This window comes from Gavialis gangeticus, unplaced genomic scaffold (assembly GCF_001723915.1).
Source record: "Gavialis gangeticus isolate Ggan-Ray unplaced genomic scaffold, GavGan_comp1, whole genome shotgun sequence".
Taxonomy (NCBI): Eukaryota; Metazoa; Chordata; order Crocodylia; family Gavialidae; genus Gavialis; species Gavialis gangeticus.
Window position 1 is genome coordinate 9,236,683 of NW_017729009.1, and position 13,615 is coordinate 9,250,297.

General features: G+C 58.4%; 3 protein-coding genes across 3 annotated transcripts in view; 2 read left to right on the forward strand and 1 right to left on the reverse strand.

Moving 5' to 3' along the window:
- Nucleotides 1-221, reverse strand: part of DNTTIP1 (deoxynucleotidyltransferase terminal interacting protein 1) — a 6,740-nt gene extending 6,519 nt beyond the window's left edge. Inside the window, exon 1 of the mRNA XM_019509932.1 lies at nucleotides 87-221. Within this exon, the coding sequence (XP_019365477.1) occupies nucleotides 87-173 (87 nt within the window). The 5' untranslated portion in view covers nucleotides 174-221. The remainder of the gene's footprint in view (nucleotides 1-86) is intronic.
- Nucleotides 222-1,093: 872 nt separating this feature from the next.
- Nucleotides 1,094-9,108, forward strand: LOC109292483. Its single transcript, XM_019509933.1, has 5 exons — nucleotides 1,094-1,743; nucleotides 4,146-4,288; nucleotides 4,757-4,970; nucleotides 7,491-7,675; nucleotides 8,394-9,108. The coding sequence occupies exons 1-5, from the start codon at nucleotides 1,731-1,733 to the stop codon at nucleotides 8,448-8,450; spliced, it is 612 nt and encodes a 203-aa protein (XP_019365478.1). The 5' UTR covers nucleotides 1,094-1,730; the 3' UTR covers nucleotides 8,451-9,108.
- A 2,138-nt stretch (nucleotides 9,109-11,246) lies between these two features.
- The window catches only part of LOC109292481 (papilin-like), a 23,182-nt gene continuing 20,813 nt past the window's right edge, over nucleotides 11,247-13,615 (forward strand). Inside the window, exons 1-2 of the mRNA XM_019509931.1 lie at nucleotides 11,247-11,425; nucleotides 12,713-12,814. Of these exons, the coding sequence (XP_019365476.1) occupies nucleotides 11,350-11,425; nucleotides 12,713-12,814 (178 nt within the window). The 5' untranslated portion in view covers nucleotides 11,247-11,349. The remainder of the gene's footprint in view (nucleotides 11,426-12,712; nucleotides 12,815-13,615) is intronic.

A 13,615-nucleotide genomic window follows, 5' to 3' on the forward strand; every position in this document is an offset into this window, starting at 1 on the left:
CTCCGGGGGGGCTATGAAGGGGGGAGGTATAGAGCGAGGGTCAGGACTGGGGGGCATGGAGGGGGCAGCCCAGGGGGGGGTCTTACCGTGCTGACGAGCTGCCCGTCGCCCTCGTGCGGCCCATCGTCCCCGGGCGGGCCCGGCGGCTGCTCGGGGTCTCGGGCCGCCCCCATCCCGCCTGCGGCGCGAGCCGTCGCACCCGGAAGCGGCGCTCCCTGGCTCTGCGGGCAACGTCATTGAGCGGCGCCGGAAGAGCGGCGCGCCGCCATGGCAACCGGTCGTCGGGGGCGCCATCTTGGAAAGGCGGGGCACGGGCCCCTCGGCTCCGCCCACACCTGCGCCTTGCCCCACCCCACCTTCCTGCTGACTCCTTCACTGCGCAGGGGAAGTGGCCGTGCTTCAGCCTCCCCTGCCCCAGGCCCCGGCGCCTTTGTCAGGTGTGTCGGCTCTTGGCACTGGAGACACATGGGTGTGGTGTTTGGTCCGTGGGGGACCCTGCACCCTGCACGCCCCCTACAACATCCCGGATCCGCCCTCAGCTGCCGGCCTCTGCCAGGCACCCACACGGGACGGGACGGGGGTCATTCTCTCCTCTTGTCGCTCCTGTTGTAACATGTTGGGCTGGCGGTTTAGAACGAACGCCGTCCCAGGGGTCGGACATCCCCTTCGTTTGGGATGGGGCTTCGCAAGCGCACCCTGTGCTGCCCACACAGGCAGCGGTTAAGATTTCTGGTAAAATAAGCAAAATACCAGGCTCGTTTCTTTTGGGCGCCTTGTCCAGGTGTGCTGGGACACTAGAGGCTCCGCGCTCACCCCCAATATCTGCTCTCTTGCGTGGAGAAGTGTTATCTTGCTGTGCAGGGTGAGGACCCGGGTGGGTGAGCCTTGTCTTCAGGGGCGCCTGGGAGATAGCGAGATGACCAAACTGCCAGAGTGCATGTGTCGAGACCCAGTCTAATCTCTGCCGCTGGCGGCATCGCTGGCCTTGGGTGTGGGAGGAAATTGCGGGCAAGATATAGCGTGACTTCAGCAAGACCACTGATGCTGTCGTACGTGGTGGGACACGTGGTTCCTGCCCTGGGGGATTTTGTGATCTTCGACAAGAGACGGAAGGTCTGACGTGATAGGAAGGACTGATGCACCGGATGAGGTTTTGAGCCCGTATCCATTGAAGTCGGCAGGACCATTGCCACCGACTTCGGTTGGGTCAGGGTTGGCCCTTTGTGTGCAACAGCTCAGTGTAGGCAGTCTGGTGTGGCCCGGTCCTGAGTCGTCGGAAAGTTTATTTCCAAAGTGCAATTTATTTCCAAAGCCTCCTCGCTTGGGCGGGTTCAGGCAGACCGGGGTTTTGTGGACGAATTGGAGGAAGGGGAGAGCATCGGCCTTATGGGTGGCAGGGAGCGCGGAGAGCGTGGAGCGCCTGGCGGAATAAGCAGGCAAGAGGATGCTTGAATCTGAATGGGAGAAAGCTGGCTTTGGGGACATGAGGGGAGCCCACACGCCCCTTCGGTGCCAGGATGCTGGGTGTCAATCTAATACATTGCTCACCACAAGCTGAGGACTCTGTGACCCGTTTCCTCACCCACAGCGGGTACTTTACACTGGGTATCACAGTCTTCAACAGCCAGCTTTCATTTTCTTCATAAACAAGCCCACTGCTTTCCATTCAGCAAAGCAGGAAGCTCTGAGACTCAGGAGCTCTTGCCCCTGCACGCGCCCAGACTGCGCAGATGTTGCCCTTGGGTGAGTCCTCATCAGGAATTTATTCACTTGGTAACTTCCTCCTCGTCTTGGCACTGGCACCTGTGTGCTGGGGAAGAGATACATGGGACAGGCTGACTCTCAGGAAGCCAAAGGTCTTGGTCTCGTGCCACTACTATGCACTGCTCCCTGAGCGTCACTTGATGTTAAGATCCAGGGAGAGTGCTATTACTTGTCTGGGGGGGGCTGCAACTTGGGAGGGGGTACATTTATTTCTAAAAACAAATTAAATGAGAGCATTTCCTCTATGACTGTTGTTCATGTATTGTTTGTATGTTGGCTGTGCCCATAACATTGAAAAGACATAGTTAAAGAGCAGTTGGCACCTGTTTGTTGTCAGACTGGAAGGACTTAGCCCAAAAGAGCCTTGTATCGTGGGAGTTTCTTCTTAGTCTGATGCTATTCGGTATTTTCCCAAATGACCTGGATGGTGGAAGACAGAGCATGCCTCTGAAGATGCCAGATGACACCAAGCTGGGAGAGGTGGCAGAAACTTCGGAGGGCAGGATTAGAAATCAAAATTGTCTCAATACTTTGAGGAGCTCAGTTCGACAGAGTCCTTTTAGGAAGGATGTGCAGAAAGTGCAGAGGATCCAGAAGCAAACAAGAAAGATGATAGGCTGAAACGCAGCCAGATGAGGAAGGGTTGAGAGAGGTAAGCTGTTTAGTGTGGAGGAAAGAAGATGGAAGGGGGCATGCTAGCAGTTTTCAAATATTTGAAGGCCTGCAGTAAAGAGGATGGAGAACCACTGTTCTCTTTTGATCTTAATTGATCATTCCCATGTCACAATCCTTTTTTGTTAAAACCATTTGCAGAAGGTCACCAACTGCGGGCAGAGTCTGCAGAGTATAATACAGAGACTGTATATACGGAGCTGTGAGGTTTCAGATTCAAGTTTTGAGTGAAAGTCACAATTTTCCATCTCTGACAAAGAACCAGCCCTGAAGGCACCAGCAAAAGCTGGGTTGGCACCCAGTTCTCTGAGTCATTGTGCTCAGTGCCAGATGCTCTGAGATACACTGTCCAGCCAGCCCTAAACTTTGTTTTTCTCGGCCTTGGTCTCCATCTGGAAGTAGGAGAAGGAAGTTCTTTCCCACCTCCCAGAGGCTATGGGGAGGGCGAGCAGCTTACTGATCACAAGGTGCTCCGGGACCGTGGTCGCCAAGGCAGTATCTGGACCACAGCAGAGTCCAGGAAGTACTTGGATGGCGTTGGCAAGCACTGCCAGAGCAGCAAGTCCCTTTGCTCATTGCCCACCGTATCTGCTAACGGTGTTGTGAGCTTCTCTCCGGACTTGAACGGGTTCAGCGAAATACAGCAAGCCCATCCGGAGAACAGCACAGCCGTGACAGCTCTCTTTGCTGCTGCTCTTGAACATTTTGGGGTACTAAACCTGGTGTGCATTGGGAAGAGGCTGCCTGTGCTGCTACGTTGGCAAGTCACCCTTCTGGGTCCAGCTTAGCTTGGGGAAGAGCTCTCTGGCTGTTCCAGTGGTTTCTGTACTGGCCAAAGGAGTTTGGGGCTAGTATAAGTGCACCGTGCTAGTGCTCTGGCTGGCAGAGCTGTGCTGATCACAGATGTGATTCATTAGCACAGAAAAGTGCTGCAGCTTCACTAGCAGAACCTTTCAGGTTGGACTGGGCCTGAGTAACAGCGCGTCAACTGCACCCCACTGCATTCAAGACTTGGTGAAAAGTCCCAAACAGAGCTGGGCCAAGAGCCCCCAAGCCTTGGCCCCTGTGGCAGGGAAGGGTGCTCCATGGGGTGAGTTGTCCAAGCGAAAGCCGGGGAGCTTTCAGTAAGATTTGACACCTGCAAGTACAGGCAGAAGGAAGAGGCTGAAACGTGCTGGCTCAGGGGGCCTGGAGTCCAGCACCGAAATCAGAGCATCCTGATTTTCAGCCGTGGTGTCTCTGCCCCTGCCCCAGGAGGAAGAGCAGGTGCTCTGGACCTGTACATTATGTAACTCCTCGTTGTAGGCCCTCAGGCTTGCCAGTGCTGGCTGGATTGGAGAGCGCAGGCGGGTGGCTCTGCCTTACAGCGCTTCAGCTGTGGGCTGCCCCAGAGCCTTGTTTGGCTCATACCAAGGGGCTTTGAAGGTCAACTGTCTCTTGAAAATGATTCAAAACAACTCCGAGAGGCAGCAGGAACCTTCTCACAGCTCTGTGAAACCTCAGCCCGAGGCTTGGAGCTCGGCAGAGCCAGCACCACCGCAGAGGGCGGGGGTGCTAGAACCTGCAACGGCGCCTGCCCCTCTCCGCAGGTGCAGAGCATCCTCCGGCGGGGACTGCAGCCTGTGCGGAGAGCTCGGAGGGAGGTGGATGGGGAGCCCTTCCTGGATTCAAGGCTGCACTCCTAACTGAGTCTCTCTTCCCACTTCCAGCTCTTGGCTGCTTGTGGCTCCTCCTGCAAAGACTGGCAGTGGCAGCAGTGTCCATGGACAGCCAGTGTGGGGCAGCAGCAGTCCTCCCTTGCCCCCCTGCTGCCAAAGGGATGCAGAACTTCTGGGCCAGTGGCTGGTACAAGGTAGCGCCCTCTCACAGAGGCAGCACGTGTCCTGAACCACTTGGAAGAGCCAGCGCTTTTCTAAACAGCAGCACAGCTCTTTGCACACTCTCAGGGCTAGTGCACATGGGGACAGTCTGGAGGGGAAAGAGGGTATCCAGGGCTCCTTCTATTTGTTTCAGTGGCCACGGACAGTTGGGGTTATGGGTGCATGGGCACAGAGAGACCCCCATGGCACTGCCTGCTGCCTTATCCCAGCTGACTCTGTGAGAAGTGCTGGTTGCTGCATCCTGGGAGCCCCTCTGCCCGTTTTACACGTGCTGCGTGGCTGTGTGAACGTAAGGCAGTGCCACAGGCAGGTGCATGAAAAGGTGTTAGTGCCCAGCAACGGGAGTTGGTCTGTTCTGCCCTAATTTAACCGGCAGCCCGGCATGCCAGGCTGTGCCATGCGCCCCGATGCACTAATGGGATCCTGTTGCTGCGTTGCAGGTCGTCAACAACAGTCAGGAAACGGGGCTGATTCGGAACCTCAAGAACCGGACGATGGTGTATGACAAGATCCAGCGGCAGTTCCTGATGGACGAGCAGCAGTCGCTGGTCATTCCTAAGGTCCGGCCAGAGGACGCTGGCACTTATCGCTGCTCCCTGTGGGCCAATGTGGGACATTTCAATCAGCAGGCAGACGTCATCCTGCGGGTGTCAGGTGAGGTGGCTAGGCCAGAACCACAGGCGTCGGAGGCCAGGCACCACAGTGATGCGAAGAGCTTGGAAAGCAGGCAGGCAGGAGGCACGGGGCCCCAAGCTTCCCCCTCCCGTGGCGCACAGAGGGCGTAGGTGAAATAAAATAACGGCATCTGGGACAGCTGCCAGCCTCACTGATACAGAATAGCTGCTTATTTCACAGTAGTTCCCAGGGGCTGCCCTTCACATGGGGCACTGGATACCTGCCCTTGCAGTCACCATCCCTTTCTTCCTTTTCTCATGCTCCAGGGGGGGGGAAGGACCCCCAAGACCCTTTGAACTCTTCTGGTCAACCCCACCATGCCTGCTGCTGTATAACCTAGAAGCCCATACTCAGCCGCACGTGGTGAGGGGGAGAGGTTTCTTCCTCTGTGTGCTGTGGGGAGAGTTTCCTCCTCTGTGTACTGTTGTGGGGGGGGGAGAAGTTTCCTTCTCTGTGTGCTACCAGGGGATGATCTTGTTCTGTGCATTTAAAAAAAAGCAAGTCCTACTTGATGAAGCAGGGTCTGTGCGATCCACCTCCTGGCCTGCGTTGTGTCTGCCAGTGTCATGGAGTTAATGAAACAAAATGAGACATGACACTGTGTAAACAGTGGAGCTGCCCCAGAGACAAGGGGCCCATGGCCAGCTATTTGTGCTGACTGTTGTGGTCCAGAGAAGTGAACTCAGGCAGGACTCTCCACCCAGCAGTCAAACAGCCCTGGCGTATGGGGAGCCAATGAGTCACGCCTGCCCTACCACAGCGGAATGTGGCCCTCTGTCTTTGTTTGCCTCAACAGTCACTTTTGCAACTGCCCTGCAGCAGGTGGGAGGAAATGGATGCAGCTCCTTGCTGAAATAATTACGAGTGTAATTACATAATGGTCCTCCTCAGCCCCAGCATGCCAGCACGGGCTGTCATGGTCCTGCCGTTATGTCCCCAGAGTGGTGTCACTTCCCCTGACCAGCAGGTGCAGTCCCAGCCATGTAGCGCTCCAGCCGCCAGCAAGGCGGCTGGGAAATACTGGTCCCACCTGAAAAATCCAGGGCATTTAGGAAGCTAATGGGATTCCTGGCATTGGACCTGGCCAGGAACCCAAGGTGAACACCCTGCACTTGAGAAAAGTGCCTGGGGCCCCTGAGAGACAGGGCATCGATCCCAAACTGACTGGGAAGGAAGGGCATCCCTAGCATGGCCTCCGGCAGCCAGGGGCTCTCGGCAGGCAGCAATGAGTTGCAGGGGCTAATGAGGAGCTATGCTGTGTGGTTGCAGATCGGCACCGTACCTAGACTCCTGGAGGCCTTTTAGTATGGGGCCCCCCTTCACCAGAGATAATGATAATAATAATTAAAAACTTGCCATTTTTGGGCCCCCTTTCTGTCCAGGCCCCAGGCAGCTGCCCGGTTCGCCCATGACTGTGTCCAGCCCTGCTGCAGCTCAGAGGTTGCTGCTGTTATGGGGGCAGTTTTCTGCTTGAGCTCATTAGCCAGGCAGGTTGGGAGCATGCCGTCATTGCTGTCCCGGAGCCTCCAGCAGCTGGTGGGAGCAATGAACCCCCTGGTCCAAGCAGGGTTAATAGCAGCAGCAAGCCAGGACGAGCAGCCTCTGGAGAGAGCCAGGGGCTGCCAGGACTGCAGCGGAAGTAGGTGGATTGCTGAGTCACGGCATCAGGATTGAGCCAAGGCCAGGATGCATGGAGCAAACCTGTACTTAAACCGGCTTCCTGCATTGCCCTTCCCACACAGGCTTCGTCACCAGCCTGGCCACGTGCCCCCCTCTCCAGAGCCGACATCTGTCATGGTGCCTGCGCAGAAGCTTGGCCGGGGGCAGCTCATTGAGTTGAGCCTGGGCCCTCGCCTCTCTCACTGTCGTGGGAAGTACCCCATCCTGGGCCAGAGGTGTAGAGAGAATGTCCACTTCAGGCCGTCTCCTCCCCTGCCCTGCTCCTGCCAGGGCAGCCCTGGGCCCAGGCCACACGGGCATGAGCTGCCTCAAGCCCCTCGTCTCGGAGTGAGCCTGTCCCCCAGCTGCCTGTGGTGCATCGCCATTCCCCCTCACCCACCTGTTAATAACCTCAGCGTGGTCATTAAGCAGGGATGGGCAAAGGCAAACATATCTCTGCTCAGAACGCGCCCAGCCAGAGTCTGCCCTGAGTGACCCCAGGTCCCTCCAAGATAACTGTTCAACCCCTGAGTTAACATCCAGGGACCAGAGCCCCGAGACAAGCCCCGTGCTCTGAGATCACCTGCTGGGGAGAGGGGAGTAAATCTGGGGCCGCATCATTTGTAACACGCTCTCTGCAGACGAGCTCCCTGGTGCCTGGGACCCGGTGCCAGCTGCCACAGCTTGTCGTTGGGACGTGGACGCCCCACTCTACCTTCCAACACCCCTTTTCCCAGGCTGGAGTGCGGCTGCCAGCAGAAGAGGCTGGGAAGTCGCTCTGCGTCTGGCCCTCCGCCCCAGGGAGGTCTAGCCCTGAACAAACCTCTTTTTTGTCTGCAGACTGTTCAGCGCCCTGGCTGGGCACTTCGCCCACGGGGATGTCACCGCGGGGTCCTGAGCGAGAGGGCAGCGCAAGCCCCAACTCCACCTGCTGCCGGGAGCCACTGATTCCTGTCCTTGCTGCTGTCCTGGGGCTGCTGGCCTTCAATGTGGGGAAGGGGCTGCTCAGCATCATCCTCATCCTGGTGGGTCTTAGTGGCACCCAGAGGGTTTTGCAGGGCCAGGCTCAGGGCAGGAGCTCAGGGCTGCCCCTCTGAGGGAGCTCTCATTTCCCACCTGAAGGTGATTCCCAGATGAATGATGAGGCCCACCTGAGGTGAGTCTGGCCCCGGCAAGAGAAGGGTGCTGAGGAGGATGCCAGGCTTGCTGCTTGATCATGGGACCTGAGGCTATAAAGGCACCTGGAATCAGTGCTCAGGGGCAGCTTGCCAGGCCAGGCCTCCGTGGAAAAGAGACTGCACCCTGTTTTCCTCGGTGGGGGTGACTCTTCCCCTTCTGCTACAGGCAGAATGAGCCCCAGTGAGAAGGGCAGGCAGGGAGAGAGCTCTGGGTTGATTGTTGGTGACTTTTCTGTGCTCATCTGGATTCCCAAACCCAGCAGTTTCCAGCAGCAAATGCAACATCAGGCTGCAGGCAGGAGCACTGGGTGAGAGTGGCCTTAGCCTCGGCCTGTCATGTAGACTGGTGAAGGTGTCTACTGCAGAAGGTGTTGCCTGCAGCACTGTGAGCGGGGGATGAGGTGCTCAGCCTCTGATCTGCCTGCATAAATGCTTGTTAAGGTGCAGGTGGGGCTGTGCTGAAATCTGGTGGGTGAGATGAAGCTGGCCAGACATGTGGCCTTTACGGCTACTGCTGTCACCTCAGGAGCTAATGAGCACTCTGCTTGCTTGGCTTTCACCCTAGGTGATCAGGGTCAGCCTCAAATTCAAGCGAAGGAGAAAACAAGTGCGAAACCTCTGAGGGAGAAGCATGGAGCAGACAGAAGCAGACAGATGTGCCTTGGAGCCAAGGAGGAGGGGAGGGCATGGAGCCAGGAATGGCCACGGTGGCAGCACCATGTGTCAGGGCAGAGCTCCACACAGACACGTCGCTTTAAAGGGCTTGCAGCAGCCGGCTCCGTGGAGCCTGTGTTCCCAGCACCATGCCCATCCTCTCTGTCCCCTGCTGCCTTGCTGTTCAATACACCCTCATGCTGCGCCTCGTTGCTACCTTAGACTGTGAGCTCACATGGGCAGGGACAGTCTTTTCCTCTGTTTGGGCCCAGCTCAGCCCACTGAGCCTCTGGGTTGCTGCAACGCACATAATAAATAACAGCCATAACAGCACTGTGGGTAACAGCCTTTCCTGGGGCGCTGCGGTCCAAGCAGCTCCCTGAGTGCAGCCATTTGGATGAGGCCGTTTCTGTCTTGCTCTCGTTCCCAGAGCCAGCTGAGCCTTCGATTCTCACTCCAAGTCAATCTGCTGTGCCTCTGGCTGGAGGGCAGCAGCAAGAGGCTGGTGCCTATGTAGCATTGCACAGAGTCCAAGCTCCCCTCTCCTCTGGTCATGAGGCTGGGACAAATCAGTGCTGCTGCAGGAAAGAGGTGGAGGTGGGTGGACATGGGGCCACACAGACATTGAAAGGGGCCGTGCTCATCATGGGGCATATGGTCATCGTGACATGGGAATCACCATGGAGGAAGGGGCAGCAGCCCATCAGGGGCTGGATTCAGGCCACCAGGCCCCATCTTGTCTCAGGAGCCCTCTCCTGTTTCTTATGGGCTAGCTCCACAGGTCCTGCCTCCCTGCTGCCAAGAGCCTGGGCAGGTCCCACATGTGTCCCTCCTTGGGCAGCCTGGGAACCCTCCTCAGCTTCCTGACAGTCAGGGCAGCTAGGATCTGGAACCAGCTTCTAAGAGAAGTGGTGCAGGCTCCTACCCTGGGGGTTTTTAAGAGGAGGTTAGATGAACACCTTGCTGGGGTCGTTTGACCCCAGTACTCTTTCCTGCCATGGCAGGGGGTTGGACTAGATGATCTACTCAGGTCCCTTTCGACCCTAGAAACTATGAAACTATGAAACATAAATTTGCCCACGTGGTCCACTTTCCCTGATCCCTGACTGGCTCTGGCTGCAGTCACCATGCACAGGTCCTTGCAGACCTGAATCCAGTTACGGCACTGGTCTTTGTGTCAGAGGGTGCTGGAGATGCCCCAGTGTGCTCAGAGCAGAGAGGAAGACCCCAGTGGGCATTACTGGGGACCCACAGGTCCAGGCCCCCTCCTTGGGGCACAGTGAAGCTATTGGGGGTACCAGCCACTGTACCATGGGCCTGGGAGATGCTTGTAGCATCTTAGAACCTAAAACGCGGGGAGAGGCAGCACCAGGAACCTCAACTCTGAGACCACAGCAAGCAGGAGGGGGAGGGACAAGCTGGGGAGGCAGGAGCAAGTGGAGGGAGCCAATTTTCTGTGCACCAAAATGATTTCATAGAACCACAGAATCGTAGAGAATGAGGTTGGGAAGGGACTGCAGGAGGTCACATCTAATCCAGCCCCCTGCTCCAAGCAGGACCAGCCCCAACTGCATCATCCCAGCCAGGGCTTGTCTACCTGGGTCTTCAAACCTCCAAGGAAGGAGCTTCCACCACTGCTCTGGGTAACCTGTTCCAGTGCTTCACCGCCTTCGCAGTGAGAAAGTTTTTCCTAATATCCAACCTCAACTTCTCTTGCTGCAACTTGAGACCATTGTTCTTTGTTCTGTCAATCTCCTCCGGAGGAGGTCACCAAGGCCAGTGAACAGAGGCTGCTCCATGGTTCCCCAGAGACTTTGTCAGACTTGTGAACCTGTGTTTGGGGCCTGACTCAGTTCTGTGAGCACGGGTGCACCGGGGGAGGGCAGGAGTGCAACGACATAGACATCACCGATGAGACAGGTGCCTGTAGAGGCGACCAGCTCAGTGTCTCAGACCTTCATGTCCAGAAGAGTTCACCCCATTGCAGAAGGGCAGAGGAGATGGGAGAATGTAAAAAGTATAAAGACTCAGCCACGGGCAGGGCAAGGGATGTGGGCACAGAGGTGGGTGTTTGCTGCAAAGGCCAGCGGTCTGCCTGCAGCAGGAGGAGGGTTGTAAGGCAGACAAGACAAGCAGTTAAAGCTGGTTAAAAGCCTGGACAGCTGCCCTGGGGGCCTGCCTGGGTGTGGGGATCTCCCTGCCCAAGGAATCGCAGACCTGGGAGAAGGTGCAGGGACACGTGGCCCTGCTCGTCCCACTCTTGGGGGTCTCAGTGCTGAGCCTGGGTCTCTAAGCAGGCCTTATGGCAATGAGCACCTGAGGAAGGGTCACAAGCACCTGGGAAAGCCTGTCATTCGTGGTTGCAAGCCAATTATCTTGGAATTACGTACGCCATTAGGTTGGAATTAAACACACAATTAGTTTGAAATTAAATGCACGGAGAGCCTGTCCCGCTGCTGGCACCTGCCTGAGCTGCGGGCAGGCAAGGCACCGTCACGTGTGGGGTGAGGACTGGGCAGCGTGTGCAGGGTGCCAGGGCTCTTGCTTGCACACACTCAGTGCACAGCCGGGTTCTGCAGGACGGAGGGGGGATCAGGAGGTGTGGCCCGCCTGGCCCGGTCCCTGCAGCCGTGCGTGGCTCTGGGCATCGCAGCCTGCCAGCTTCCTCCTCACCAGGATCCTGCTGGTATCTCCTGTCTGGGTGGGGCAGGATGCCAGGAGCTGGAGCGGCGCGCAATTGGGATCAGCTCTGGGAGGTTCTCTCTCGTCACCTCTGACTTGCTGCCACCCACGCGCAACCCCGGACGGAGCTTTAAATCTCAGCCTGGCGCGGCTCGGGGTGCTCAGACCTGGCTCCCGGTGGCACCATGAAGCTGGTAGTCTTCTTCATCCTCCTGGGGAGCTTTGCCCTGTGGACAGTGCTGCAGGCTGCCCCAGCAGAACGTGAGTAGGGGCAGGGGGGGACCCAGGCCAGAGGCTTTTCGAACTCAGAGCCGGAGACTTCAGACCTCCGAGAGATGGTGCGGAGAGGCAGGTTCCTGGATTGAAACCAGATCAGTCTCGGGCTGGTTGTTTGCACTCCCCTGTGGGCATGCCTTGGTGGCGGCCCTGCCCCACACTCCCAGCCAGCAACCCAGAATACCACTGAACACCCTCCCACTTGCCAGCCTGGGGTGCGGCATGGCCAGGGGCCACGGGGCAGCTGCCACCACTGGAGGAGGCAGCAGGGACATGCAAGGTTGGGGACATGTACAGAGCCAAGGCCACGTTCCTTCCCCGGGCACCAAGGCTGCCTCCGCTCTGCACTCAGTCTCCTCTTAGACACGGCAGCAGAGGAGACCCCCACATGGCGCGGGCCCTCGCCCACTGGGATGTGTGACCTGCCCCCGCGCTCGCTCTGTTCGGGGCTTGTGAGCATAAATGGGGCTGGGAGCACTGCCGGCTCCTGGATGAGCAGAGACCTCCCTGCGCTGCAGAGCGCCCACAGCCCCAAGAGCTTCTCTCAGCCCTTCCCATGGCTGCTCAGAGCTTGGGCAGGGCCCTTGCAGTGAGGGCTGTCCAAATTATCTGGGTCACCGTGCGGTGCAGCATGGCTGGGTGCTGAGCTCACAAACCTGTTTGCTCAGTCCATCTGTCTGTCTGTCTGTCTGGGCTGCACAGCAGGTGCTCTGGGCAGACCCCACTGCCAGAGGGGGCCCATGTGGCAGCACTGAGGTCCCATGGGGCCCCCAGCTCTTGCCCTCCCTGTGCTCCACCTGTCCTAACCCTGGGTTTCTCCCGCTGCAAGCAGGATTCACTGATAGGTGCTTACTCAAGTGCAAAGGGGACCAGGACTGTCCCAGGGGGCAGAGGTGCAGCTGCACAAGGGGAAGGCTGGTTTGCAGGCCTGTGGCCGCAGCAGGTAAGGGGCTCTTCCCTGGGGTCGTGCACACGTGCCCTGGGGCATGGCCCCATGGGTTTGGGCGCTACTGCATGGAAACGACACGCGTGCAGCTCTCCCCATGCAGCCACAGGCAGCTGTCACGGTGCTGCTGCATGGCTGGGGGAGCAGCAAGGCATGTTTGCTCTTGACACCATTACCCTGGCCTGGATGTGGGCAGATGACCCCGAGCTGGCAGACCTTGTGCCAGGAGAATGCTGCCACCGGCTCGTTCTGGGGTAACTCCTTGGGACCCGTGCTGGGGAAAAGTAGCCAAGCCGGCCCGTCACCAGCGATTCTCTCTGTTCCAGGTCAGGATGGACGTTCTCCGGCACCGGCCCCCCTGCACCAGGAGCCCCCTTTGGCCAAGGCAACAGGCGTCCTGGGCCCGTCGTACCCGAGCCTGGCCAAAGGTGAGCCCACACGGGTCCCTGCCATGCCCTCCCCCGCATGCTGCCCCCAGGAGTGGTATAGCTATGGGGCGCCCAGGAGACCCGGAGTGGATGGTTTCTTCTCCCTGTGGCTGTGGGGGAAGGATTGGGGATAGAGGGGTCCAGAGCAGTGGAAACCTGCCTGGGGAAGCAGGGTCCCCACACCCCAGGCCTTTCTCTGGGCCTGCTGTATTCCTACCTGGGCTCCCCCAGCACTGGCCCTGCCCCAGCTCCAGCCTTCTCCAGTGGGCACGGCTCACCCGTATCCGACTGAAGCTGCTCTGCCCATTACCTGCTGCCTGGGGGGGAATTCCCAGCTTGAGTCCTGCCTCTTCTACCCCTGCCTGGGGGAGGGCAGTGCCGGGGTTGGATGGGGCAGCTGCAGGACTCGGGGTCCCTGACTGCTGCTTTCACTCCCATCTCAGGGATCCCTGGAGCAGCTTCTCCTGCCCCTGGCCGTGACCTGGGGGAACGCACCCTGCAGGCAGCTGAGTCCAGGGAACAGCCCGTGGCAGGGGTCAGCCTTGCAAATGTGGGTGGAAAGAAGCCAAGCACGGGGGGGCTGGAGTCCCCCCATCTGGCTCTGTCAAGGGGCTGCATGTGCAGGGGAAAGCCTGCTGGGTGCAAGAACCAGCCTGAGTGCAAGGAGGGACTGCAGAGCACAATGGGGAGCCAGGGAGACCCCCTGTCTGCTGGGAAATCTGGCCTGGGGCCCCCTGCGGCTCCCACAGGACCAGTGCCTGGTGCAGGACCTGAGCCCAGGGAAAAGCTCCTATCTAGAGA